The sequence below is a fragment of the Zonotrichia leucophrys genome, chromosome 2, assembly GCF_028769735.1.
Source record: "Zonotrichia leucophrys gambelii isolate GWCS_2022_RI chromosome 2, RI_Zleu_2.0, whole genome shotgun sequence".
Lineage (NCBI taxonomy): Eukaryota > Metazoa > Chordata > Aves > Passeriformes > Passerellidae > Zonotrichia > Zonotrichia leucophrys.
The window spans coordinates 81,846,228-81,866,131 of record NC_088171.1 but is presented as its reverse complement, the minus strand read 5'-3'; the positions used below and the strand labels follow the sequence as shown (position 1 = coordinate 81,866,131).

The window sequence follows — 19,904 nt, the reverse complement described above, 5'->3', positions numbered from 1 at the left end:
GCATGCCTTCCCTGGTTATTGTCAAATGGCAGCACAGAAATAGGCAGAATGCAAAAAGCACAGCTCTAAATCTGATTGTTAATATCCAGGAAAATTATTTAAACCATTAAAATTTTATTTACTATGCTAACAAAATCTAATTATTTGTCTATTATAATTCTACTTTATCCCGACATTCTCCACAAATTTAGTTGCGTGGAATTTTATTGGTTCTTAAGATTTAAGCCTCAAAAATTTATTGCAACAAGTTACATTATTTAACAATGCCCTGGATAGAAATGAATTCCATTCACTAGCTCCATATTTCCTTAAAATTCAGTATACCACAGTATAGAGTACACAGGAACCCCAATGTTCCCTCTCTAAACCTGTCATTAATTTATGTATTAGTCCTTCATACACTAGAACCCTGTGTACTCTGATTTATGAGATTCCCGATCTTTTCCTTCCTTTGGAACACTTTCCTGAGCTCAGCCCACCTCCACCATGGGCCATATCCTTTAAGATCAGTAAGCATGGCTACAGAAGAATTTTATGTAACTGCTCTATCAGGTTTCTGAGGTAATTTTCCATGTTATGCTTCATGCACCCTTTTTTCCCTTTTTGATTACAGTTGTACTATGAAGGTTGCTACTGAACTGACTACAGCAAAATTAATTTCTCCACACTTGAAAAAGACATATCTTTGTAATGGAAGAGACTTTGAAATTTGTAGATGAAACCGTAATAAGCTTTCATGACTTCAGTCATTGACACAAAGCTGTCAGATAAATTCAGCTTCAAAATAAGCTCAGCTTTGAAGATAACAGCAGTGGTGGAGAAATCACATTATTGCAATACGCGAAACAAAAACTGTGATTTTATCCAGCTTCAGTCCAGACTGCTACAATCATCCCTTCTGAGATTAGGTTATATATGAATCCCTAGAGTACCATTTTGTCTTCCTTGGGAATATCTTGCTGAAATGAAATGCTATAACTGAACCTAATTTTTTTTCACCACTGCACAAACATTCTGGCTTATAGCTAGAATCATAAACAATTCACACACCAGGGTCATTCTCCTGTCTTGTTCCTCAAGGTGCTTCAAGGTGAAAGCAGGAGCTTCTGTTGAGCTCATGATTGCAATTATGATACAAAACTCTTGATTTCTATTACTTCAGCACTCAGAAACATCTAGTGCCTCCTATATGACATATAAATCAATCTTTGTGTTGATGATGCCTCAAAAGTTCAGGTCACCAGAAAATATAATCCAAATTTTTCCTCCAAAATGACTAAAAACACTTATAAGTAAAATCTGACTAAACACATTCCTTTAGGAGATCTAGAGTAACCTTTCAATAACCTGATGTTTCTTCTTCTAGGACAAACAACTAATATGTCCAGTGGGTAAAAATGGATAAAGCTAACATTGATGTAACATAGGTATATAAACAAGTATGACTAATAATAACTCTATTCAACCACTCTATCACGAATTTAATATCATTTACTTTGAAGTTGCTCCATTTTGATTCTCAGAAAGCCCTTTTATCTTCTTGAAGAACAATGTCAGAAACATATGAAGTCGTCTACATTAGTAATATCCTAAGAGACTGCACTGCACTTTCCATTTACATCAGAATTATGTTTTACGCTGAAGTTGTTCAGCAATTTGAAAATCAGAGATCAGGTGAAGCAGCCTGTCTTAACCTCTATTGATATTTTGTTTTCCATAAATTTGGATTAGAGGCTTACTATCTTTATTTTCTTCTTTTTAAAAACAAAACGCCTATATTAAATATAATTTTAGTTGTTCCAAGAAGTCCAGGATACTCCAGGACAGACCTTTTTTTTTTTTAACAGCTCTCCCTGTTTACGTCAATTCTGGTTTCATAGAAAAATTACTTATGTGCCAAATAAAGCTACAAAACCCGTACAAAAAAACCCTAGATCCACAAGCACTGGAAATAATGAAGCCTGATTTCCCATAAGTTTATATTTCAAGTCTTTTAAGTTGATACATTTAATCCTCCCACATTTCCCCTTCCCATACTCCTGCCTGTAGGATTTAGCAATCCAACTGCCAAAAATTAAGAGATGTGTGTCTAGTCCCAAACAACACGTGTGATGATATGCACACCCATTGACACCAATGAGTGTACAGCACCTGACACCACTTGGACCAAGCAATGGACTCAGCCGCAAATTTGTCTCAGTGCAGAAACCAGTGCAGAAACCAGTTCAGGTTTCTTTCCCTCTACTGGGCCCCTGTTTTTCATGCAACTTGTCCCAATTCCTTGTTATCATCTGATACCACTTTCCCATCAAACATACTTGTAATGGGGGAGTGGGTGCCTTACTTATGAGCAGAAGAGTAAGAGCACCTGGCAGACCACAACATCATCCTATAAGCTCTCTTACTTGATAAAACTAAGCTAGAAGTAGGCCATCTACTTTTTTGTTCTGGTTTTTAGTCTTCAGTGACAATTATGGATTACTTTCCAGAGATAACTGAATGTTCTAGGTCCACAGCAATGAAAAAAATTTAGGCTCCATGAAGCACAAGTCCTTAGGAAATATCCTCACGTTTCAGTTTTGCTCATTAATTCAATTTAAAACTAGTGTAGCACAAAACTTTGCTATACAAGCTTCTTTCTTCCTATTTTTCTCCTTTTTCATTTGTATCCAAAACCAACCCAGTCAAAGTTCACATCTCTTAACAGTGAGTCCTTGAGCCCAGCACTGCACTGAAGAGGGTTTCAGGTACTTTTTCTGTGGTTATCAGAGGCAGTAACAAGGAAAACTCAAACACAGGGCCTCACAGAGCTGGGGGGACAGCATCACATCTAAATAGCAATAATGAAAACTACATCTACAGCACAAGAACTGCTGAAAACTGCAACAAATGGCAAGACCTGAGACGGGACACACTTCAGTGTGCCTGGTGTTTCAGGAAACTGTGGGGCAAATTCTGGCTGAAGGAAATCTGCTCTTCTGTCTCTGGTCAGTACAGCTCCCTAACTGGATGGAGGCACATGGCTGTCACTTGACCCTGTTACACTAACATTTATTTCCTAAGTTTTTTAAATAAGATTTGGACTTCTGAATCAAACATTCATCTTCTGTATGACAGATACACATATGCCCAATGCAAAGTTCTTGAATGTGTTCACTTTGGCAAACCCTTATAATTAGATTTGAAAGCGATCACAAATCAGATGGGATTGATCCATGAAAGGAGTTATTTTACATGACCTGGAAGTCCCTGAAAGAGCTTGCTACAGGAATTTCATAACAGGACTGCAGTCAGTGTCAGTTGTCACAGGTTGAACTGGATAGTTTGAAGTAGAGTAGCGACAGTTTCCTAGCAGCTAAAAATGTATTTCACTGCTTAAAGTTCCTTTAAAAATTACATTTCTCAAAAAAGGGATGCTTCACACTATTCTTAGCAAGAAAGCAAACACCTTACAGTTTATCCTCTCTTTCAAAATTAAATAAATGAAATATAAAAATGATTGCTGTATGCTCAAATACCACCCTAAACAGCTCACATTTGGATATATATGCACATCAGTTCAACCAGTTCATATTTCACATTCGCCTTGACCATGAATGCCAAGCTGGTAACTCACTGTACTGACCAAGGTAAGCAGATTTGTACCATTGATCAAGATGTTTAAGCATTTTCGAAAACTATTTCTTATGATTTTGGGTTTTTTGGTTTTACCCTCTTTAACTAACTTGTTATAGCTTAAAATTGCAGTAGAATGTGCAGCATCAAAAAAAGAGAGGTTCTACTTTGTTAAACTTTTAAAAAATAAAGACAGTTAGTACCCAAGAAAGTTTGCATTACAGAAGAAAAAAGGATTGAAAAAGGGAATGAGCATAAAGTAGGCAAACATCATATAAATAGCACAATTTCTTATACATCGCGCTTGTGAGATTGTTTTCTGGTTATGATATAGATGATTTTTCTTACGTTAAATGGAAACGTAAAAAAGAACTAGTAAAAACATATAATTTATTTTATGGTCACTTTTCTGGACTATAAATTTCAAACTTATTTTGTGAGATGGCAAATAAAAAAAGGCAGACTGTTCTCTCCAATGGACAAAATACTTCTGAAAACCTTCCATCTTCAAATTCTCTTTAAAAAATTGATGAAACAAAAAAAATTCTGACTTTTTTTCTTTTTTTATCCTCTTTCATTACAAAAGTGCTAGAATACAAATACACTTTCTGAAAAAAGTTTACAATTCCAGAACATTGAAACAATAATACTAATAATTAAAAAAAAAAAGCCAACAAAACCCAATAAAACCACAAGACAAAACAACCCGCAAAATAACTATTATTTTCTAAGAAACAGAAAAAATTCCTCCTTTTTTTTTTTTTGTTTTTATTTAGCAGGAAAACACAGCATGCTTTGTTCTGGTATGTGGAAAGTATATACCATTTACCAGTCACTCAGTACAAAAACTAAGATTAATGTGTATGTTAGTATGACTGAAACAAGAACCCAGACAAGTATACACACAAAGCATGTCATTCAACTTCAGCCTCAAACTAGATTCCTCATTCTATTAATAATTCTTTTAAGAAAGTTATTCTTTTATTACTGGCCTGAGACAAATTCAAGTGAGATTATGCTTCTCAAGGGAAAAGAAGCATTTTCTGAAGGAAACATATAGCTTATCTGTGTATGCTGTAAAATATGAAGATGTTTGTCCTCTGAGTCACATTACCACAGTCCAGAGAATTCCACAGTTCCTTCTCTGGTGCCTGTATCACCGGTATACATGAGATTAATACCTGTTTTGTGATCTGCTTAAGCGTTCTATTACTAGATTTTAGCAACTCTTAAATTTGGTTGTGATGGTTCTATCGCTTTTTAGGCAATTTTAAGCATTCTTCAGTAGCTTTGATTAACTTAAAGACTTTGACAGGTCCTTATGACTCCAGGTTTTGATTTCAAACTTCATCTTTTTGACCTTTATGAGTCTCTGTGGTCTAATTCTCCTGTATCATATTGATTTATGGTTTTCTATATTCAGTGAAAATGCCTTCAGTCCTAAGTCTCTGGCCATCCATTTTCATGTATTGAGTGCATTTAAGCTACAGATGCATCTTTAAGATACCATCACGGTTTGCTCTCTGTGGAATATTTATATGCATCAAAAGATTTATCATTATTATTTTATAAAATAATTTGGAAATAACAGTAGGGAACTCTACTGAATTCTGATAAAAAATATTCAAGCAGCTTGGCTGTTATCTGCTATAAGGCAGATAAAGTCAAGGAACCAACTGATGAGAAACATTCGAAAAGACAAGCACAGGCTATAGCTGCCTGCTGTGATATTGCAGCCTAGGAGAAATACAATCAAACTAAAAGGAAGAAACACTGTTCATTAAAAATCTTGTGGTATCAATCATTAGGTGGGCACAGACAATAGCCATTAATATGTTAAAAGCTGCAAAAGAAGGACAGGAAAATAGATTAGGATTGGCTATACAGCAGTCTTACAGCCAGGTTGCAGATGGGAAAACAGAAGAGGGAGGTTCTCCTAAAAAATTAAATCTGGCCCCCTGATACTGCAGGCAAGCATACTGTAAGAATCTCTTTCTTAAGTCTTATAAAAACAGCTGCTGTTGTTGTTTTTTTCCCACAATTCCCTAAAAATGAAGTTCTATAAACAAAGAACTAGCAGAGTTGAAAGGGGTCCCAAGACAGCATTTCATCCATCCTACACCTCTGATGCATGAAAAATTTCTTTCCATTTCAAGAAGAAATGAAGCCTAACCTAGTTACTATCTCTTCTTAAATAATAAGTTCTCCAATCCTCGACCCTTTTTTCTTCTCCTCTCCACAGGCCTCAGACACTGAACTATTCAGCTGCAACTCATGCTGCTCAAATGTTGTGAAAGTTTCACAGAGTTCATCCTCACTGAAGAAGGTAAACCAGAAACCTGGAGGGTCTCTTTATAGTTTAAAGCCATCATTTAATGGTTGAGAGAACCAAGCACTTTAAGTTCCTGAGTCTACTCCTAACTATGCCTTTAATTCAAATGGTAAATGTTTGCCTCATAACATCTTTTACTGCAGACAAAACAAACAGTAGATAGTATGGATTACTACCACTTTCACTACCACACTTCCCAAGATTGTTTTAGATTCTCAAGTACTCAGAGATATTCAGGATAAAAGTTTTTTGAAAGAAACTAAATTCACTAAATATCTTGCAAAACTTAAGCTGCGTATCACTATAGCCAGTAAAGAATGGAAAACAGTAGTAAGAAGTCCCATTAACTTCTCCTTTATTCACAATAATAAAAATTCATAATTCTAACTGCTTAGAAAAATACTTACCTACTACAATAATACTAAAAATTTGGTTGAAGCAGAATAACATCCAACAAGTTTCATATTTGCGCTCCTCATTCATAACACTTTATTAATATAAATATTTAAACCTTCAACAATTAAAAGAAGGCATATAAATATATCTGATTTCACTTTCTTCGATTAATGAAACAAACTCTGAGAGAAATAAAGTATTTTTTCTCCAGCTTCACTTAGTGACTACGCCCTGCTATGGCTGCAAAGACAGGAATGTCTGAATCAAGACAAGGAACTCAAAGGTTCAAATTCAGTGAAACTTAAACAGAACACAGACTTTATACCACAGCCTAATTTATACACATATACTTTGTCTTGCAAGAACACCAGAGTTTATCGAGGATTTCTACACTGGATAGGTTTTAGGTTTCCATTGGTGGCAAGTTTTAGCAAGACAACTATGTACTCCAAAGCTTGAAACCATCAATGCAATACTTTTCTAATTAATAAAAAATCTCCAGAACATTTCCACAGCTGAACTGTTAACTATTCCGTGGTGCAGCAGAGTATGTGCTAAGACTGTTAATAAATTACAAACTCCGGTACCATTAATCTGAAATTGGTTATAATAAGAAATTTTTACACAAAAGGTTTTCCTACTTTCCTCATAGAGCTTTCCAAGCAAATTAGAGCCACATACTTTTGATTCAAGACCATGGGCAGATCCTCTGCAAAATAAAATGCTGCTATATTTCACAAACATTATTATAGGATAAACAGGAACAAGTGAGGGAGAAAACCATCATATTGTGCTCTTTTCAGTGAGAGCCAGGAAGGTTTAACACTAGATCTAGACCATATGTCTGCTTTTTTGGTGTACCATGAGAAGAGACAAATATTTTGGAAAACTTGATAGAATTCTAATTTATTGAGTTAATTCCTAAAGTTTAACTGAAATAAAAGAACAAGTCTCTTGGATGTTTTTAATCTACTCAAAATGCAATTCTATTATCAGAATAAATTTTTAAAAGAGAACAAATCCTGGGAAAATGCACAAAACCATCAAATTAGAAAAAGGTAATAAATTATCCTTTCTTTAGCATTGAACTACTGCCAGTCTAACAAACAGACCACAGATTATGACAAACCTCATAATTAGGCCTCTCTGAAATTAAGACATGTAAAAAGTGGTTTCATAGTAAAAAGAAAACAAAATTCCTCTTTGCCTACCTACCTCTATTCAGATGTAAGAAAAATCCCCTACATGTTTTCCCATATGTTTCTCTTATTATACTGGGTACCAATAAAGCACTTCTACTCATTCAAATCATCCCACTGTAAATTCAAAGCCTGCCAGCTGCTAGCCTGCTGCTGTGCTGAGATCACTGTTAATCAGTATCACCTCAGCACTTTCCTGCTGCTTCCATGCATCCACTGATTGGCTCCTTATGTATTTAGACATGAAACTTAGCTTTTTCTCTGCTGTACAGAACACAGTACACTAGAGTCCTGGGCTCATAGCTAGGGTTCCTATGCTCTCTGATGATAAAAATTAAAAAAAAAAATCCACTCTAAACCTGCAACAACACATCTACATCTGCACCAACCTCGCCTCAAGAAGCTTAAATTCTACATGATACTGTGAAAAAGTTGAATTATATATATTTCTGATTGATAAATTGTGTGGATTTCAGCACACACAAGAAACACAGAGACAAAAACAGTCTGGTGACTACTCATGTTAGGGGTAGAGCTTATAGACATACACAGATGCTTTATGGGCATTTATAGAGCATTAGTGTTAGGACAGGTGGAAATAGCTTCAAGTTTTGCCAGAGGAGGTTTAGATTGGATATTAGGAAAAATTTCTGCACTGAAAGGGTTATCAGGCACTGGAACACAGTGGCCAGAGTAGTGTAAGAGTCACCATCCCCGCAGGCATTTAAAACACACATAGATGAGGCACTGGGGAACATGGCTCAATGGAGGAGTTGCCAGAGCTGGGTTAATGGTTGGACCTGATAACCTTAGAGGTCCTTCCAAACTTAAATGGTTTTATGGTTCTATGACATAGAGACATCTGTGGCACATGGCCATAGATATTTGATGAAGAGAAAGCTGAAAATTGCTCACCACACTGCAGCCAGGACAGTCAGGGCCATTTTCACAAGTCCTGCGCCGGGCCTGGATCCCTCCTCCACACTGAGCCGTGCAGCGCTCCCACGGCCCCCAGCCTGTCCAAAACACATGAGGGGGGCACAACAAATGCTCATTGCAGTACCTGTGAGAAGAGAAATAAGGAGGCAAAGAATCTATTAATTATCAACACAAGACCTCTCCCAAAACCTCCCTCATTTGCATAATTTAGATAGATATTTGTACAGGGAAATATTTTATACAAAGGGCTTCTCCCTACTCATTAAGCACCTCACTAACAGTTGCAACACTGCACAGTGTGTCTAAATATTCGAGTGGGTTTTTTTTTGGGTTGCCATTGTGTGGGTGAAGCATTTGTTTGCTTTATTCAGTGACTTTAAACGTTCCATGCAATGCAGCCACGCTATTGTACTGTGGTCACGTAAGCAAGATTGCAACCTACTTTATTAAAACCAGTTGTGGCTATGCCTCCATGGCAGTCAACCAAACGGAAGGCAAACATTTATGCAGGCAGTCTTTTATCAGTCTCCAGCTAAGAACTGATTAGGATCTATCTCTCTCATCTTCAGATAGCTACACTTGCTTTTCATAGCATTTCTGCTTCTATGGACAATATAAGAGCTACAACATTGATTCTAGGCATAAAGAACTGCACTTGTTGATAATGTTACTACTTTATCTTTTAAAGGGTGTTTTTAGCTATTATAATCTTTGAAAGATTTTCCTGTAGGCTGCAAACTGATCCAGAGACCTAGTAGGTTCTTGAGGGAAGCACTATTGAGTTGTCATTTTTGTAGCAATACATTCCTAAGGAATGTGGGAAGATCCCAGGTTCAGCTGAGTTTTTTCAATTTTGGTAGAAGCCTTAGATTCCTGATTTTTTGAGTGTGCCATCCACTAATTCTAGCCATAGCATGTGCTGCTTTTTAAGGAAGCTCTACACGGGTCCAAAGGATTTGGGCCAGCAGCCAGTGTGACCAGGGCTCTCTAAGAGACCAAACTCTTACTTAGATAAAGCAAACACACAGCATAGTTAGGAAACAGACAGCTCTAAAGAAATTCCCTGATATTTTATGGATGCATCTGGGTAGCTCTTGTTACAATACTGACTGTCCTGAATGCACAAATCAATCTTATATAGTATTTCCTCAGTTTTTACACCATTTATCCAAAATCCAATGTCTTATTGCCCTTCTAACAAATTTTCATCTCTTGGCACACTTCTATAGTCAAAACTGACTTTAATACTCCAGTTATTAATTTTCTACAAAAAGAGAAATGACAGTATGAACAGTTGTCATTTTCAACAAGAATAACCACAACAGGTTTTTTGCTTGTATTCAGAAAGCCCCAATATCTGCAAGCTCTAATTCTTCATTATCCTTCATTATAAGGAATTTGAACATTTGGAACTCTGTGGAGGGCAAAAAAATAATCTTGGTGGTGTAAGTAACATACCAAAGTAGATTTATTGCATATGCTGGAGCCTAAAATTCAAACTTTGTCCCTAGGTCTGGGCAATTCCATCAAAATCTTAAAGACTGGGAGTGAGGTTAATAGGGGAGTGACATTTAGTTTTCTGCTTCTGTAGAGTTAAGAAAATTATTCACAGCTTGTATTGACCTTTACTCTGGAAACTGAGGAAAAAATGCCCAAACCCTCAATATTTATGAATCTGGTGTCAGAATTCTTCAGTGCATGATTTAGGTAAACACATTACAGTTCATATTATATTAAAGATACATAAGAATGTTCTGTGCCTGAATATTCTTCCCCTAGAATGCCAACTGCAAACTTTCTTTGTCACATGCAGTCATTTATGTGAATGTGTGTGATAGTTTCTTCTAGATAATTTGTTGAGAATGTATGGTCAATAAAATATAGATGTAACATCAGCATTTATGTAGTCAAATTAGTACAAACTTTGCATAATTTCAGTTCTTAATGAAGATGTGTTAAGTTAATTTGGGAGATACACTGAGGCTGAAGCAAATCTGCCATGAAGTTGAAAATTACCTATATTCAGGCATGAAGGAGTAAAATTAAGGAACTTGTCTTGCCTTAAAATAAAGGCAGCTACAGATTAGCTATCTAAAAATGAAGTAGTCATCTAACTTGAGCAACAGCAGCTTATGGAAAGAAACAGCATAGTAAAAAATATTATTTATGTCACCCTAAAGCAAAGGTCATTTAAATACACCCCTCAATGTACAGATTGATTTTCTTGGACTATAAATGCTGCATGGGAGACAGACATCTAAGCGGCCATTAAAGGCAATGGAAATCTTGTCAATACAAACTAGGGAGACTAGAATGATTGATTTGAAGAAGTTAAGGAATGTAGAGCAGAAGGACACAAATTACTGTTCTCCACAGCCTGTATTGGCTAAATTCCTACAGACCACAGTGGAAGTTCAGATGCCTGACTCACACATAAACATTCACTCTCGTGAACCCCTGAAGTTAGGTATGACAGATCTCACTTCGAGGACAGTCATGTCACTATGTAGTGGCTCTTTTAGTGCCTATGTGCCTCACCTCCCACTCTCTCACTTCAGCAGGAGACAGAAAAGAAACCTAATAGCAGTGACCCATCACAGAAAGCACTTCAAAGGGCTGGCAATTCTGTTATCCAACACTAATTAAAAATGCAGCTGAAAAGATGCCCTAAAATCTCTATGCAAACTGCTTCAATTTAGAAAACAGTTTTGGTTTTTGTTTGCTTTTTTTTTTTTTAATAGTCAACACTGTCAATTTTTCCTTTTTTTTTTTTCAGGAAGACAAAAAAAAAAAAAAAAAAGAGAACAAACCAAAAACCAACACAGCATATAAGTAGCATCTTATTTTTATTTCAACCAGCCAGCCTCTGAAAACATCAGGTATGTTTTCACAGCTAGAGACATCCTTGCAATTGATCTTTGAGAACTGTGCTACAGCATGGGGCTTTGAGCCAAGTTTCATTATATCTGTTCTTGGCTGCATTTCAAGTCACTCAGCAACCCTTTTTCCCTTTTGCTCTTTCTTCCCCTCTTAATTTTGTTCTCAGGACCCACAGGGCTAGCATTTTACAGTAATTCAACAAAACATGCAGTGCAAGAAACTTGAATCTGTGAAAGCACTGCCCTCTCCCCTAACCTAACTGCAGGAAGGTCAGAATGGAGAACAGCCTAGAGAAATGTGGGTTTTGTACAGTGACCCTTCACATTTCCCTTGAAGTGAGCCCAAGTTCAAATGCCCTAATAAAGGAATTGTCATACTGGGGGAAGGGTGAACCTCCTCTGTCCAGTTGTGTCCACAGCTATTAGTGCCTACAGCAAATTTTACAGCTACAACTTCATTGCAACTAACATTACTTTTCTTGTTTCTATAAAGATCTCAACCTTTAGTAAGACATCAATTTATTCAATTATTTCAGTGCTGCTATCCAGCACTGAGTATTATGGGCTAACTGCCTGACAGTTACAAGTATGCCCTTTTTATTCCACAGAGAGATGTTATTTAAACAAATATTTTGTAATCTTGAACTATGTTATACTACTACCATGTGTTTAAGAAAAACAAACTAAGCGTCATCCTTGTGCAATGTACTGTTCTGTGGTGGGTAGTTGTGATTACCAGCTGGTGATTTACTGGGATGCACAGACTATACCGAGGCTGATGGGAATGCCAGATTCCTTTAACTGAAGGCAGGCATATGACATGCACATGCCCTAGTGGATGGAGACTGTTACACTGACAGAAATACCTATCCAAGATACTGTGGAAGGTGAAATGTGCTCCCAGGGGCTTCTGTGGAAGAGAGGGAGCAGAGAAAGCAAGGAGGGTGGGAAAAGACATTTCCCAGAAGACGAGACATCCATGGGAGTGTAAGCAAGCCTAAAGCCTTGTGGTGTTAAAGATGCTCTGCTGAAGGGGATTGGGCTTGTTCACACTGCTCAGAAACAAGCAGTGCTATACAGGGCAGGCACTTGACTCTCAGCAGCTCCTCTTTCTCATGGAAACAAGCCCAAAAGCTGAATGTTTGCTCAGAGCCATGTACAAAATAATGCAACAATATGTCCTGCTTCTAATTGTTTTATACACGCCAAAATATCTAGGGCTTTCAAACATTTACTCCTTGTCTGCAGCCAATTTACTTTTCTAATTGCCATGTTTTTTTCCTGTTCTTTCCTGTGTAATAAAAGATAAGTGCATCCACTGAAAGCAAGGAATTCACATTTTAATGTCCCTTATTTCTGCACAAAGAGGAGGGGGACCAGTGGACTTAATAAGACCATATCTCCAGCATCTTCCACAGAAAGGCCAAACATTCTCACCCCATGATAATGTCAAGAAAGGATATTACAGACTCTATAAACTAAGATCTAGAGAATTTCCAGCAGCTTCAGTGAATATTTCTTATACAGGAAAAATCAGAAAAATTAAGCCCCTAAGGAATTGATCAAGATGTCTTCCATCTGGAGTCTTAACTAAAAATTATTCTTTGATAAGTAAATTTTGTTACAATGTTATTTTTACTCCCTCTCCATATTCTGTCTACATGCACATCAGCTGCACTTTTGACCTACTTCTACAAGGGGAATTTGCTTTGTAATACAAGTATTTGCTGTTATCTCTCAATTGCTTTCCCCCCTTCCCATGCACCCCTTTAGCAGCAGAGCATGAAACAGTTTAACCTATCTTCAATGCTTTAAATTGGCAAATATTGCCATTGATTTCAAGGGAATGGCCAGCGAACACAGAGCTGCCTGATACATTAGCCATGATAGGATCATGGCTTTCATGAGCTAAAACAAATATATCCTAGACAAACATTTAGGTCTTAACACATGAACAAATACTCTCGAGCTGAATATGGATCCAGATCTGAAAGTAAATTTACCTCAGATATATGCTGCCTTTTTTGTGTTTGCTTTCTATGGAGTTATGTACTGGATTTCTACTGAAATCCCTGTTTGTTGAAAAGCTGTTTCAAAGTTTGGCACATAGATGGCTGTGAAAACCGAATCCTATATTTATACCCCTGAACATGTGAAGGTGATTAGAGTACGCACATTTACAAACACAAATGCACTCAATGTGTAAACCAACTAATTCAAATTTTTTAACTAATACAAAATATATTTTCATTTTACATATGAGCTGGGTCATCAAAAAAGTAAACTATTAGGCTATTTATAAACAGTTGATTTAAATAAGAAAATCTGAGAAGTTGCTTCTTGGCACTTTGGATACAAAAATAGTAAATGTTTCTCAGGAGTTACTGCACATGTAATGTTTGTTCAGCTTGCCTAAATGTTATGGGCTCAAAGGAACTGCTTCCATTTGGTGCTGATGTAACTCAATGAGAGTGAAAAGTGAAATAATACTACTGTAAATTCTGGTACTCCAGTGCCCTCACAGCTCAAAACTCTCCACAAGCTGGCAGAGCCATGAGGACACTGATAAAACTCTAATGGCCCCAACCAGCTTCCCCTGGGTCCTCCACCCACAGCAACGGGCCAAGGAGCTCTATTTAACCTGATCCTAACCCTGGCCTGCGGTTTAGCTTCCTACCTGAACCTCAGACTTCTCTCATTGTCATGTGTCACTAGGCTCTAGACTCTTGGTTGGGTCTGGTCACAATCTCCAGGCTTGCCCTGCTCCCCTCCTGCGGGTGATGGGATGGGCCCTGGCTGGCAAATATCCCAGGACCTTCTGCTTTTTACAGCTCTGAAAAGATTTCTCCAAGTACTTGGCTTAACACTGACAAAAACCCTGGCAAATAACTGAGGCCTCATTCCTCTAGCTGCTTTACAAATTACTTGACAAAATTTCCTAACTTACCACACCCTCTGGAAAAAAATGAAAGGCACTTAAAAATAATTAAAAGTATCAGGACATAACATGGATAATAAACAAAACAAAGGAGGCAGGAAGGTTAAATGTGAGCAAGCTGTGAGTGAGAAAAGTGAAGGGTTTTTGGGAGTGAAGGGTGTTTCAAAGAGACAGGAAACAGTGACAGAAGAACTCTGAGAGAAAAAGGCATCCTGCAGTAAACTCACATTCATCCCAGGTTGCTGCGGAACTGGACAGAGATAGAAAGGACAAATAAGCTGCAGGCTACCAAAGCAAAGCAACATAAGCTCATTGTTCTTTCAGAACTGTTGCATACCAAAATTCAATCCTTCTGGACTGCTGTTATTTCAACTCATCATAAGTCACTTTCCAGTTTGCAACTGCTTTTACAGTGCACCCATTGTCATAATGCTCATATAATTAAGAAAGTATTTCTCAAGGTTTTCTTTATTTCTTATCAAACTTTATTCTATGTTAAACTAAAATGAACAATTACTATAACCATCTACAGTCCATCACCCCAAAGTCTCTCCAAACTGCACTATTTTTTTTTTCTATGTTTAATCTTGTGTCCTGCCCTGGACTGACCTTTCAAAATCAATAACTGTTATTCATGCTGGGACAGAGCTAAATAACAGCAGATACAATCTATGTTTGATGGTGATGGCTTTCTGGTTGGGCAACCTATTTTCAGAAAGCAATTTACAAAAGAACAAAATCCTCTCCTCCAGAATGAAATGGTAAATATTCATGGCCTTGAAACAGCGAGAAATGTTCACACATTCTGTGATGCTAATCCTTTACATCTAGGAGTTAGAAAGACCAGGTCCCTGGTGATCCATTAATACGTAAATATGTGATGCAACCTTGCTTCAATGAATCTCTTAATCTGAAGAAATGCTAGAGTTGGTGTTTAATTAAATGCCTCACTGAAACTCTTCATAAAGGTTACTGACTTTAGTTTACATCCAACACCAATACAGGATACTACATCATCCATAAAGAAACACTGAAGTAAGCTCGAAGTGCTTATAGGAAGGAAACATATCTGCATACATCTCTTGGAATGGATGGCTACAGCACTCCAATGCTAGTCTTCTGCTATCCAGCTTTCTGGTATTCCTCTGGAAACAACATAATGCATGCAAGAGCTGCAGTTTATCTGAATATATTCTAGCTTGATTGAAAGAAATATTTAATTCCTGTTAAAACTGCAAACACAAAAATTAGAGATGCACGTAAGGTCCACATAAATTAGAAATGTAATTAGGGTGCATGTAAAATAGAATGAAAGGCCTGAACTTGACATTCTGAGCTAGTGACAAAATACTTAGTCTAGTGCCAAAACAGTACATGGTGAAATCAAAATCTGAGCTAACTTGATCTGCTCAGGGTTAAAAAAAAAAAAACAAACAATTGAAAAAAACGCCACCAAGCTTTAAACCTTACTAAAGATATTTGAGTTCAAGGTGTATTATATTTATTGAATAGAAAACAAAGCCCTTGAAACCTCCTTCTATGTTATAGAAATGCTTAATTTATTTACAACAGAAAATATGAACTTACAGCATCAGTAAGATAGTGCTGTGACCTTATTATGTTTTGTTCTGAATTCCAGGTCTTGGGGCTGGATAAGTTACAATTCAAACACAGTGCAATCAATTTTCAAGGAGAATCAATTTTCAGGGTCTCAAGGGACAGCAGCACGTTGCTTCAGCCCAATTGTCTGGCACTACCAGGAGCTCTCAGGTGGCTCAGGAGGAATGAAGAAAAGCAAAAGATGAAAGATTTGCTGCAGACCCACGGCCTCGTTAATGGGAATATTGCACTGTACAGCAGTGAAGTTAAAGAGAGAGGGAAAGGGAAGGGAAGAGAAGACCAAGGCAAATAAAGGAGAAAATGTCCTGTGGAATACAACTGCATGGAAAAAATTAAAACAGATCATAGAAAAAAGATAACTCACCTCTCCTCACGATTCTGTCCGACACAGACGCGTCCTCCATGCCGAGGGGTTGGATTGCTGCAGGAACGCTGACGAACTTGAAAGCCTATTCCACAAGTGGTGCTACAAGGTGACCAAGAAGTCCATGGTGTCCAGCCTCCATTTCTGGTAGAATAAAAAGCTCAGGCTCTGTCATCTGTTATACATAGCGAATGGCTGATTAGGTGTGACTGACAGCAGAATCTGGCCTACTAATATTTCTGTAGAAGTCATTATTATTGCATTGTGTTCCATTTCTTCAAGAACACCAAACCAAAATAAAGGTGCTATGATATTCCATATTGCATGCTTTGCAATAAATTTTCTTATGCTGTTAACAATGGCTAAAATTACCTCCTTACACAAGAATTACAAAGAAATGAAGATATTTTGTTGCTTTTGGTCACTTTGTTCTGGGTAAACTACATATGCAAACTCCTGGATCAGTGTTCTGAAGCTAAATTTAAATTACTTATCCCTTCACTTTCAGGGAGATTAAAATGTCAAATTTTGCTGCCTTGTCTGAAAAAAAAAGTGATTAAAGCCTGAAGGAAAAGGAGGCTCAAAAGACACCATATATATACATATATATATATATGTATATATGACACTCTACAGCTACCTGAATGGAGACTGTAATAAGGTGGGGGTTGGTTTCTTCCGCCAGGCATTGATCTCTTGATTTTAACAAGGGACAGAATGAGAGAAAATGGTACCATGTTGTGTCAGGAGAGATTTACATTGGATATGAGGAAAAATGCCTTCACCAAAAGGGTTGTCAAGCGTTGGAGCACGTTGTCCAGGGAAGTAGTACCACCATCCCTGGAGGTATTAAAAGTCTTGCAAATGTTGTACTTGGGGGTATGGTTTAGTGGTGGACTAGGAAGTGCTTATTAATGGTTAGACCCAATCTGAAGTGTCTCTTCCAGTCTAAATGACTCTATGACATTAAAATGCAAAAAGCATTAAAATGCATTAGTTCTCAATTTCAATTAATTCTAATTTTCAGTTCATTCTCAATTTCAATTTCAGGTTATTCTGATAAGATGTCAATACCTTGTCTGCAATTTAACAAAATGCTAAGAGAGTTCACACACTTGTATGTACCTTGCATATGTGAAATTTTGGAAAGGACTCCCACGTGCCTCCCCCCTTCCCCCCACAAAAAAAAAAAACAAACCAAAAAAGCCTTGAAAAAATATTACAGACCAAAAATCTAAAAAGGAATTCCATATCCTGTACTAGGCCAAAAAATAAAAGAAAATTATGCACTTCAGCTTTATGCAAAGCTTTAAATGGCTAGTTTTTTGCAGTTTTTGTACTGGTAGAACACAAACAGAAATAAAGAAAAATAAAACTAAATTATATTGATCTTTTGATGTTTCATCATAAAAGCAAAAGTTAAAGCATTGCCTTACTTATATAGCAGTTTTAACATAAGTAAGGCATTAAAACAGTAGTATAATAATGCCAAATGTAGAATGCAAATGCAGGCCCAAATCACATTCCAAATTCCCTTCTAAACCTGACAGCTGTTGTTTCATTGTTCAGTATCTCACAGCATGTTTATCTTTTCTATCATTCTCCTGACCTAATGCTATATAATATTAGATTTTTGGTAATTCTCCTAAAATAGACTACTTTCACTTACACAGCTTGTGGTTACCTTGTGCAGAAATGAAATCAGTTTTATTCACTATCATGAAGTGATTGTGATGTTGAAAAGAAAAAAACACGGAAAGAATCACTGAAAGTAAGCAGAATGGACCAGTATATGTTTCATCTTGCAATTAAAGTATGTATAATAAATGTGTAATACTATTTAAACATGAACTTCTGATGCTGTTCCAAATACATAGTGCTCTGAGTCTCTTTGAAATGATCTGCTCTCACTGATTTGCTTTGGGAGTGGTCAAGTTCCTGAGGAAGACAAAACAGTGGCTAAAGAGTTCTATACAGACTGATAATAGAACTTGCTATCGTGATACAACTGAAAGATACAATGAAAACATTTTTCATTTCTCTGGGCAGAATGGGGGACTACAATGGTAATATGAGACCTCCAAAAAAGAAAGGCATTCTAACTTCCAGAAAAGCAACTTCTTTTATTTACAGAACTGAGAAAAAGATCATACTTTGGATATTATCTAACACTGATTTTTTTTTCTTTCCGAGCTTTTGTTAAAATTATCTGAGGACAACATTATTTGGTACACAGCATTTGAAATGAACCCTGTGCTCTCTGACTCACTCTCTCCTACAAAGTCTGAGAGAAACTTTCTAATCTCCCATTTGCCCTTTCATGCACAGAATCAGTAGATTTAAGGGTAGGCTGTACTCTGATTAAGTTAAAAAATTTTAAACCACAAATGACAGAACGTGAAATTGTCTTGCATACCTGGAACAGTTGGCAATCTCCATGGTTGGCCCTTCACACAGCCATCCTCCACACTGAGGAGCAGGACTGTCACACACGCGTGTCCTGCACAGGCAAGAGCCAATGCTGGCCCCGTCAGTGTGGGTGCAAGGCTTCCACTGTGACCATGTCCCAAAGTGTCCATCCACTGTCAGATTCCTCATCTAGAAACAAACACAACAGAAAAGCTTACCTGAGGCTCGGCAGTTCCTTCACACAGCCCCTTTATTCTGCTGTGCATGAAGGTTTAGCCTTCAGCCACCAAAAATAGGAGAGGTACACCTTCCATACCTTCCATCCATGAGCAACCTCCCCTCATAATTCCTATAGCTGCATAATTTCCACAACTTCTGACCAATCTGAGGCACTGGATAGCCTCAGCAATAGCAATAACAGAAATCACAACTGTTACCTTTCACAACTATGCTTGCCTACCTCTTGATTGTCTTCTGTAATCCCTACTTCCTGAAATTTTCCAGTGAAAATGGAACCAGGAGACTAACTGTAAAAACCAAGATCAAAAAGAAGAGCCAGCAGAGGATAAGGAGAAATGAAGAAGAAATTCTCTATGAGGATGATGAGACACTGGAACAGGTTTCTCATGAGAAACTGTGGATGTCCAATCCACGGAAGAGTTCAAGGCCAGGTCGGATGGGGCTTTGAGCAACATGGTCTAGTGGACGGTGTCCCTGCCCTGCCCTTGGCAAGGGGGATTCAAAATAAATTATCTTTCAGTTTCCTTCCAATGAAACAATTCTAAACACAGATGCTGAAGGGTAACAAGACTGGGATGATCAAATGAAATCTCCATGATGAGTATCTTTTTTTTGAAAACAGATTTTTTTTTTCCATCCTTTTCATAAGGATGAAAAGTGGTTTTAAATATGACAGTCTCTAAATGTTATATGAAATTCTATGTATAGATCCTAGAAACATCTCCAAAAATCAGCACCTAACCCTACATGATGAAATAGTTTGCTCCCACAGAATTCAATTCTCAAATCCTTTGGCTGGAAGGTTCAGACCATTCTCATCTTGACTGGAATGTTTCCATCCAGCAGCTGTAACACATTTAATATGAAATCTTCATTGCCCAGATGAAAAAAAAATTAGCTAGAAAATGAGTTTTTCTAAAGAAAATGGGTCAGGATGTGCTAAAATCAGCTCCCAGACAAGGCAGATTTTCAT

General features: G+C 37.2%; 1 protein-coding gene across 3 annotated transcripts in view; it reads right to left on the bottom strand.

Annotated features, from left to right (window-relative positions):
* Window positions 1-19,904, bottom strand: part of SEMA5A (semaphorin 5A) — a 314,290-nt gene that overhangs the window by 59,411 nt on the left and 234,975 nt on the right. For all 3 annotated transcript variants that reach the window (XM_064705520.1, XM_064705522.1, XM_064705521.1), the window contains 3 exons: window positions 18,699-18,880; window positions 16,283-16,426; window positions 8,458-8,605 (listed from right to left, as the gene is read on the bottom strand). In XM_064705520.1, coding sequence (XP_064561590.1) covers window positions 8,458-8,605; window positions 16,283-16,426; window positions 18,699-18,880 — 474 coding nt within the window. The remainder of the gene's footprint in view (window positions 1-8,457; window positions 8,606-16,282; window positions 16,427-18,698; window positions 18,881-19,904) is intronic.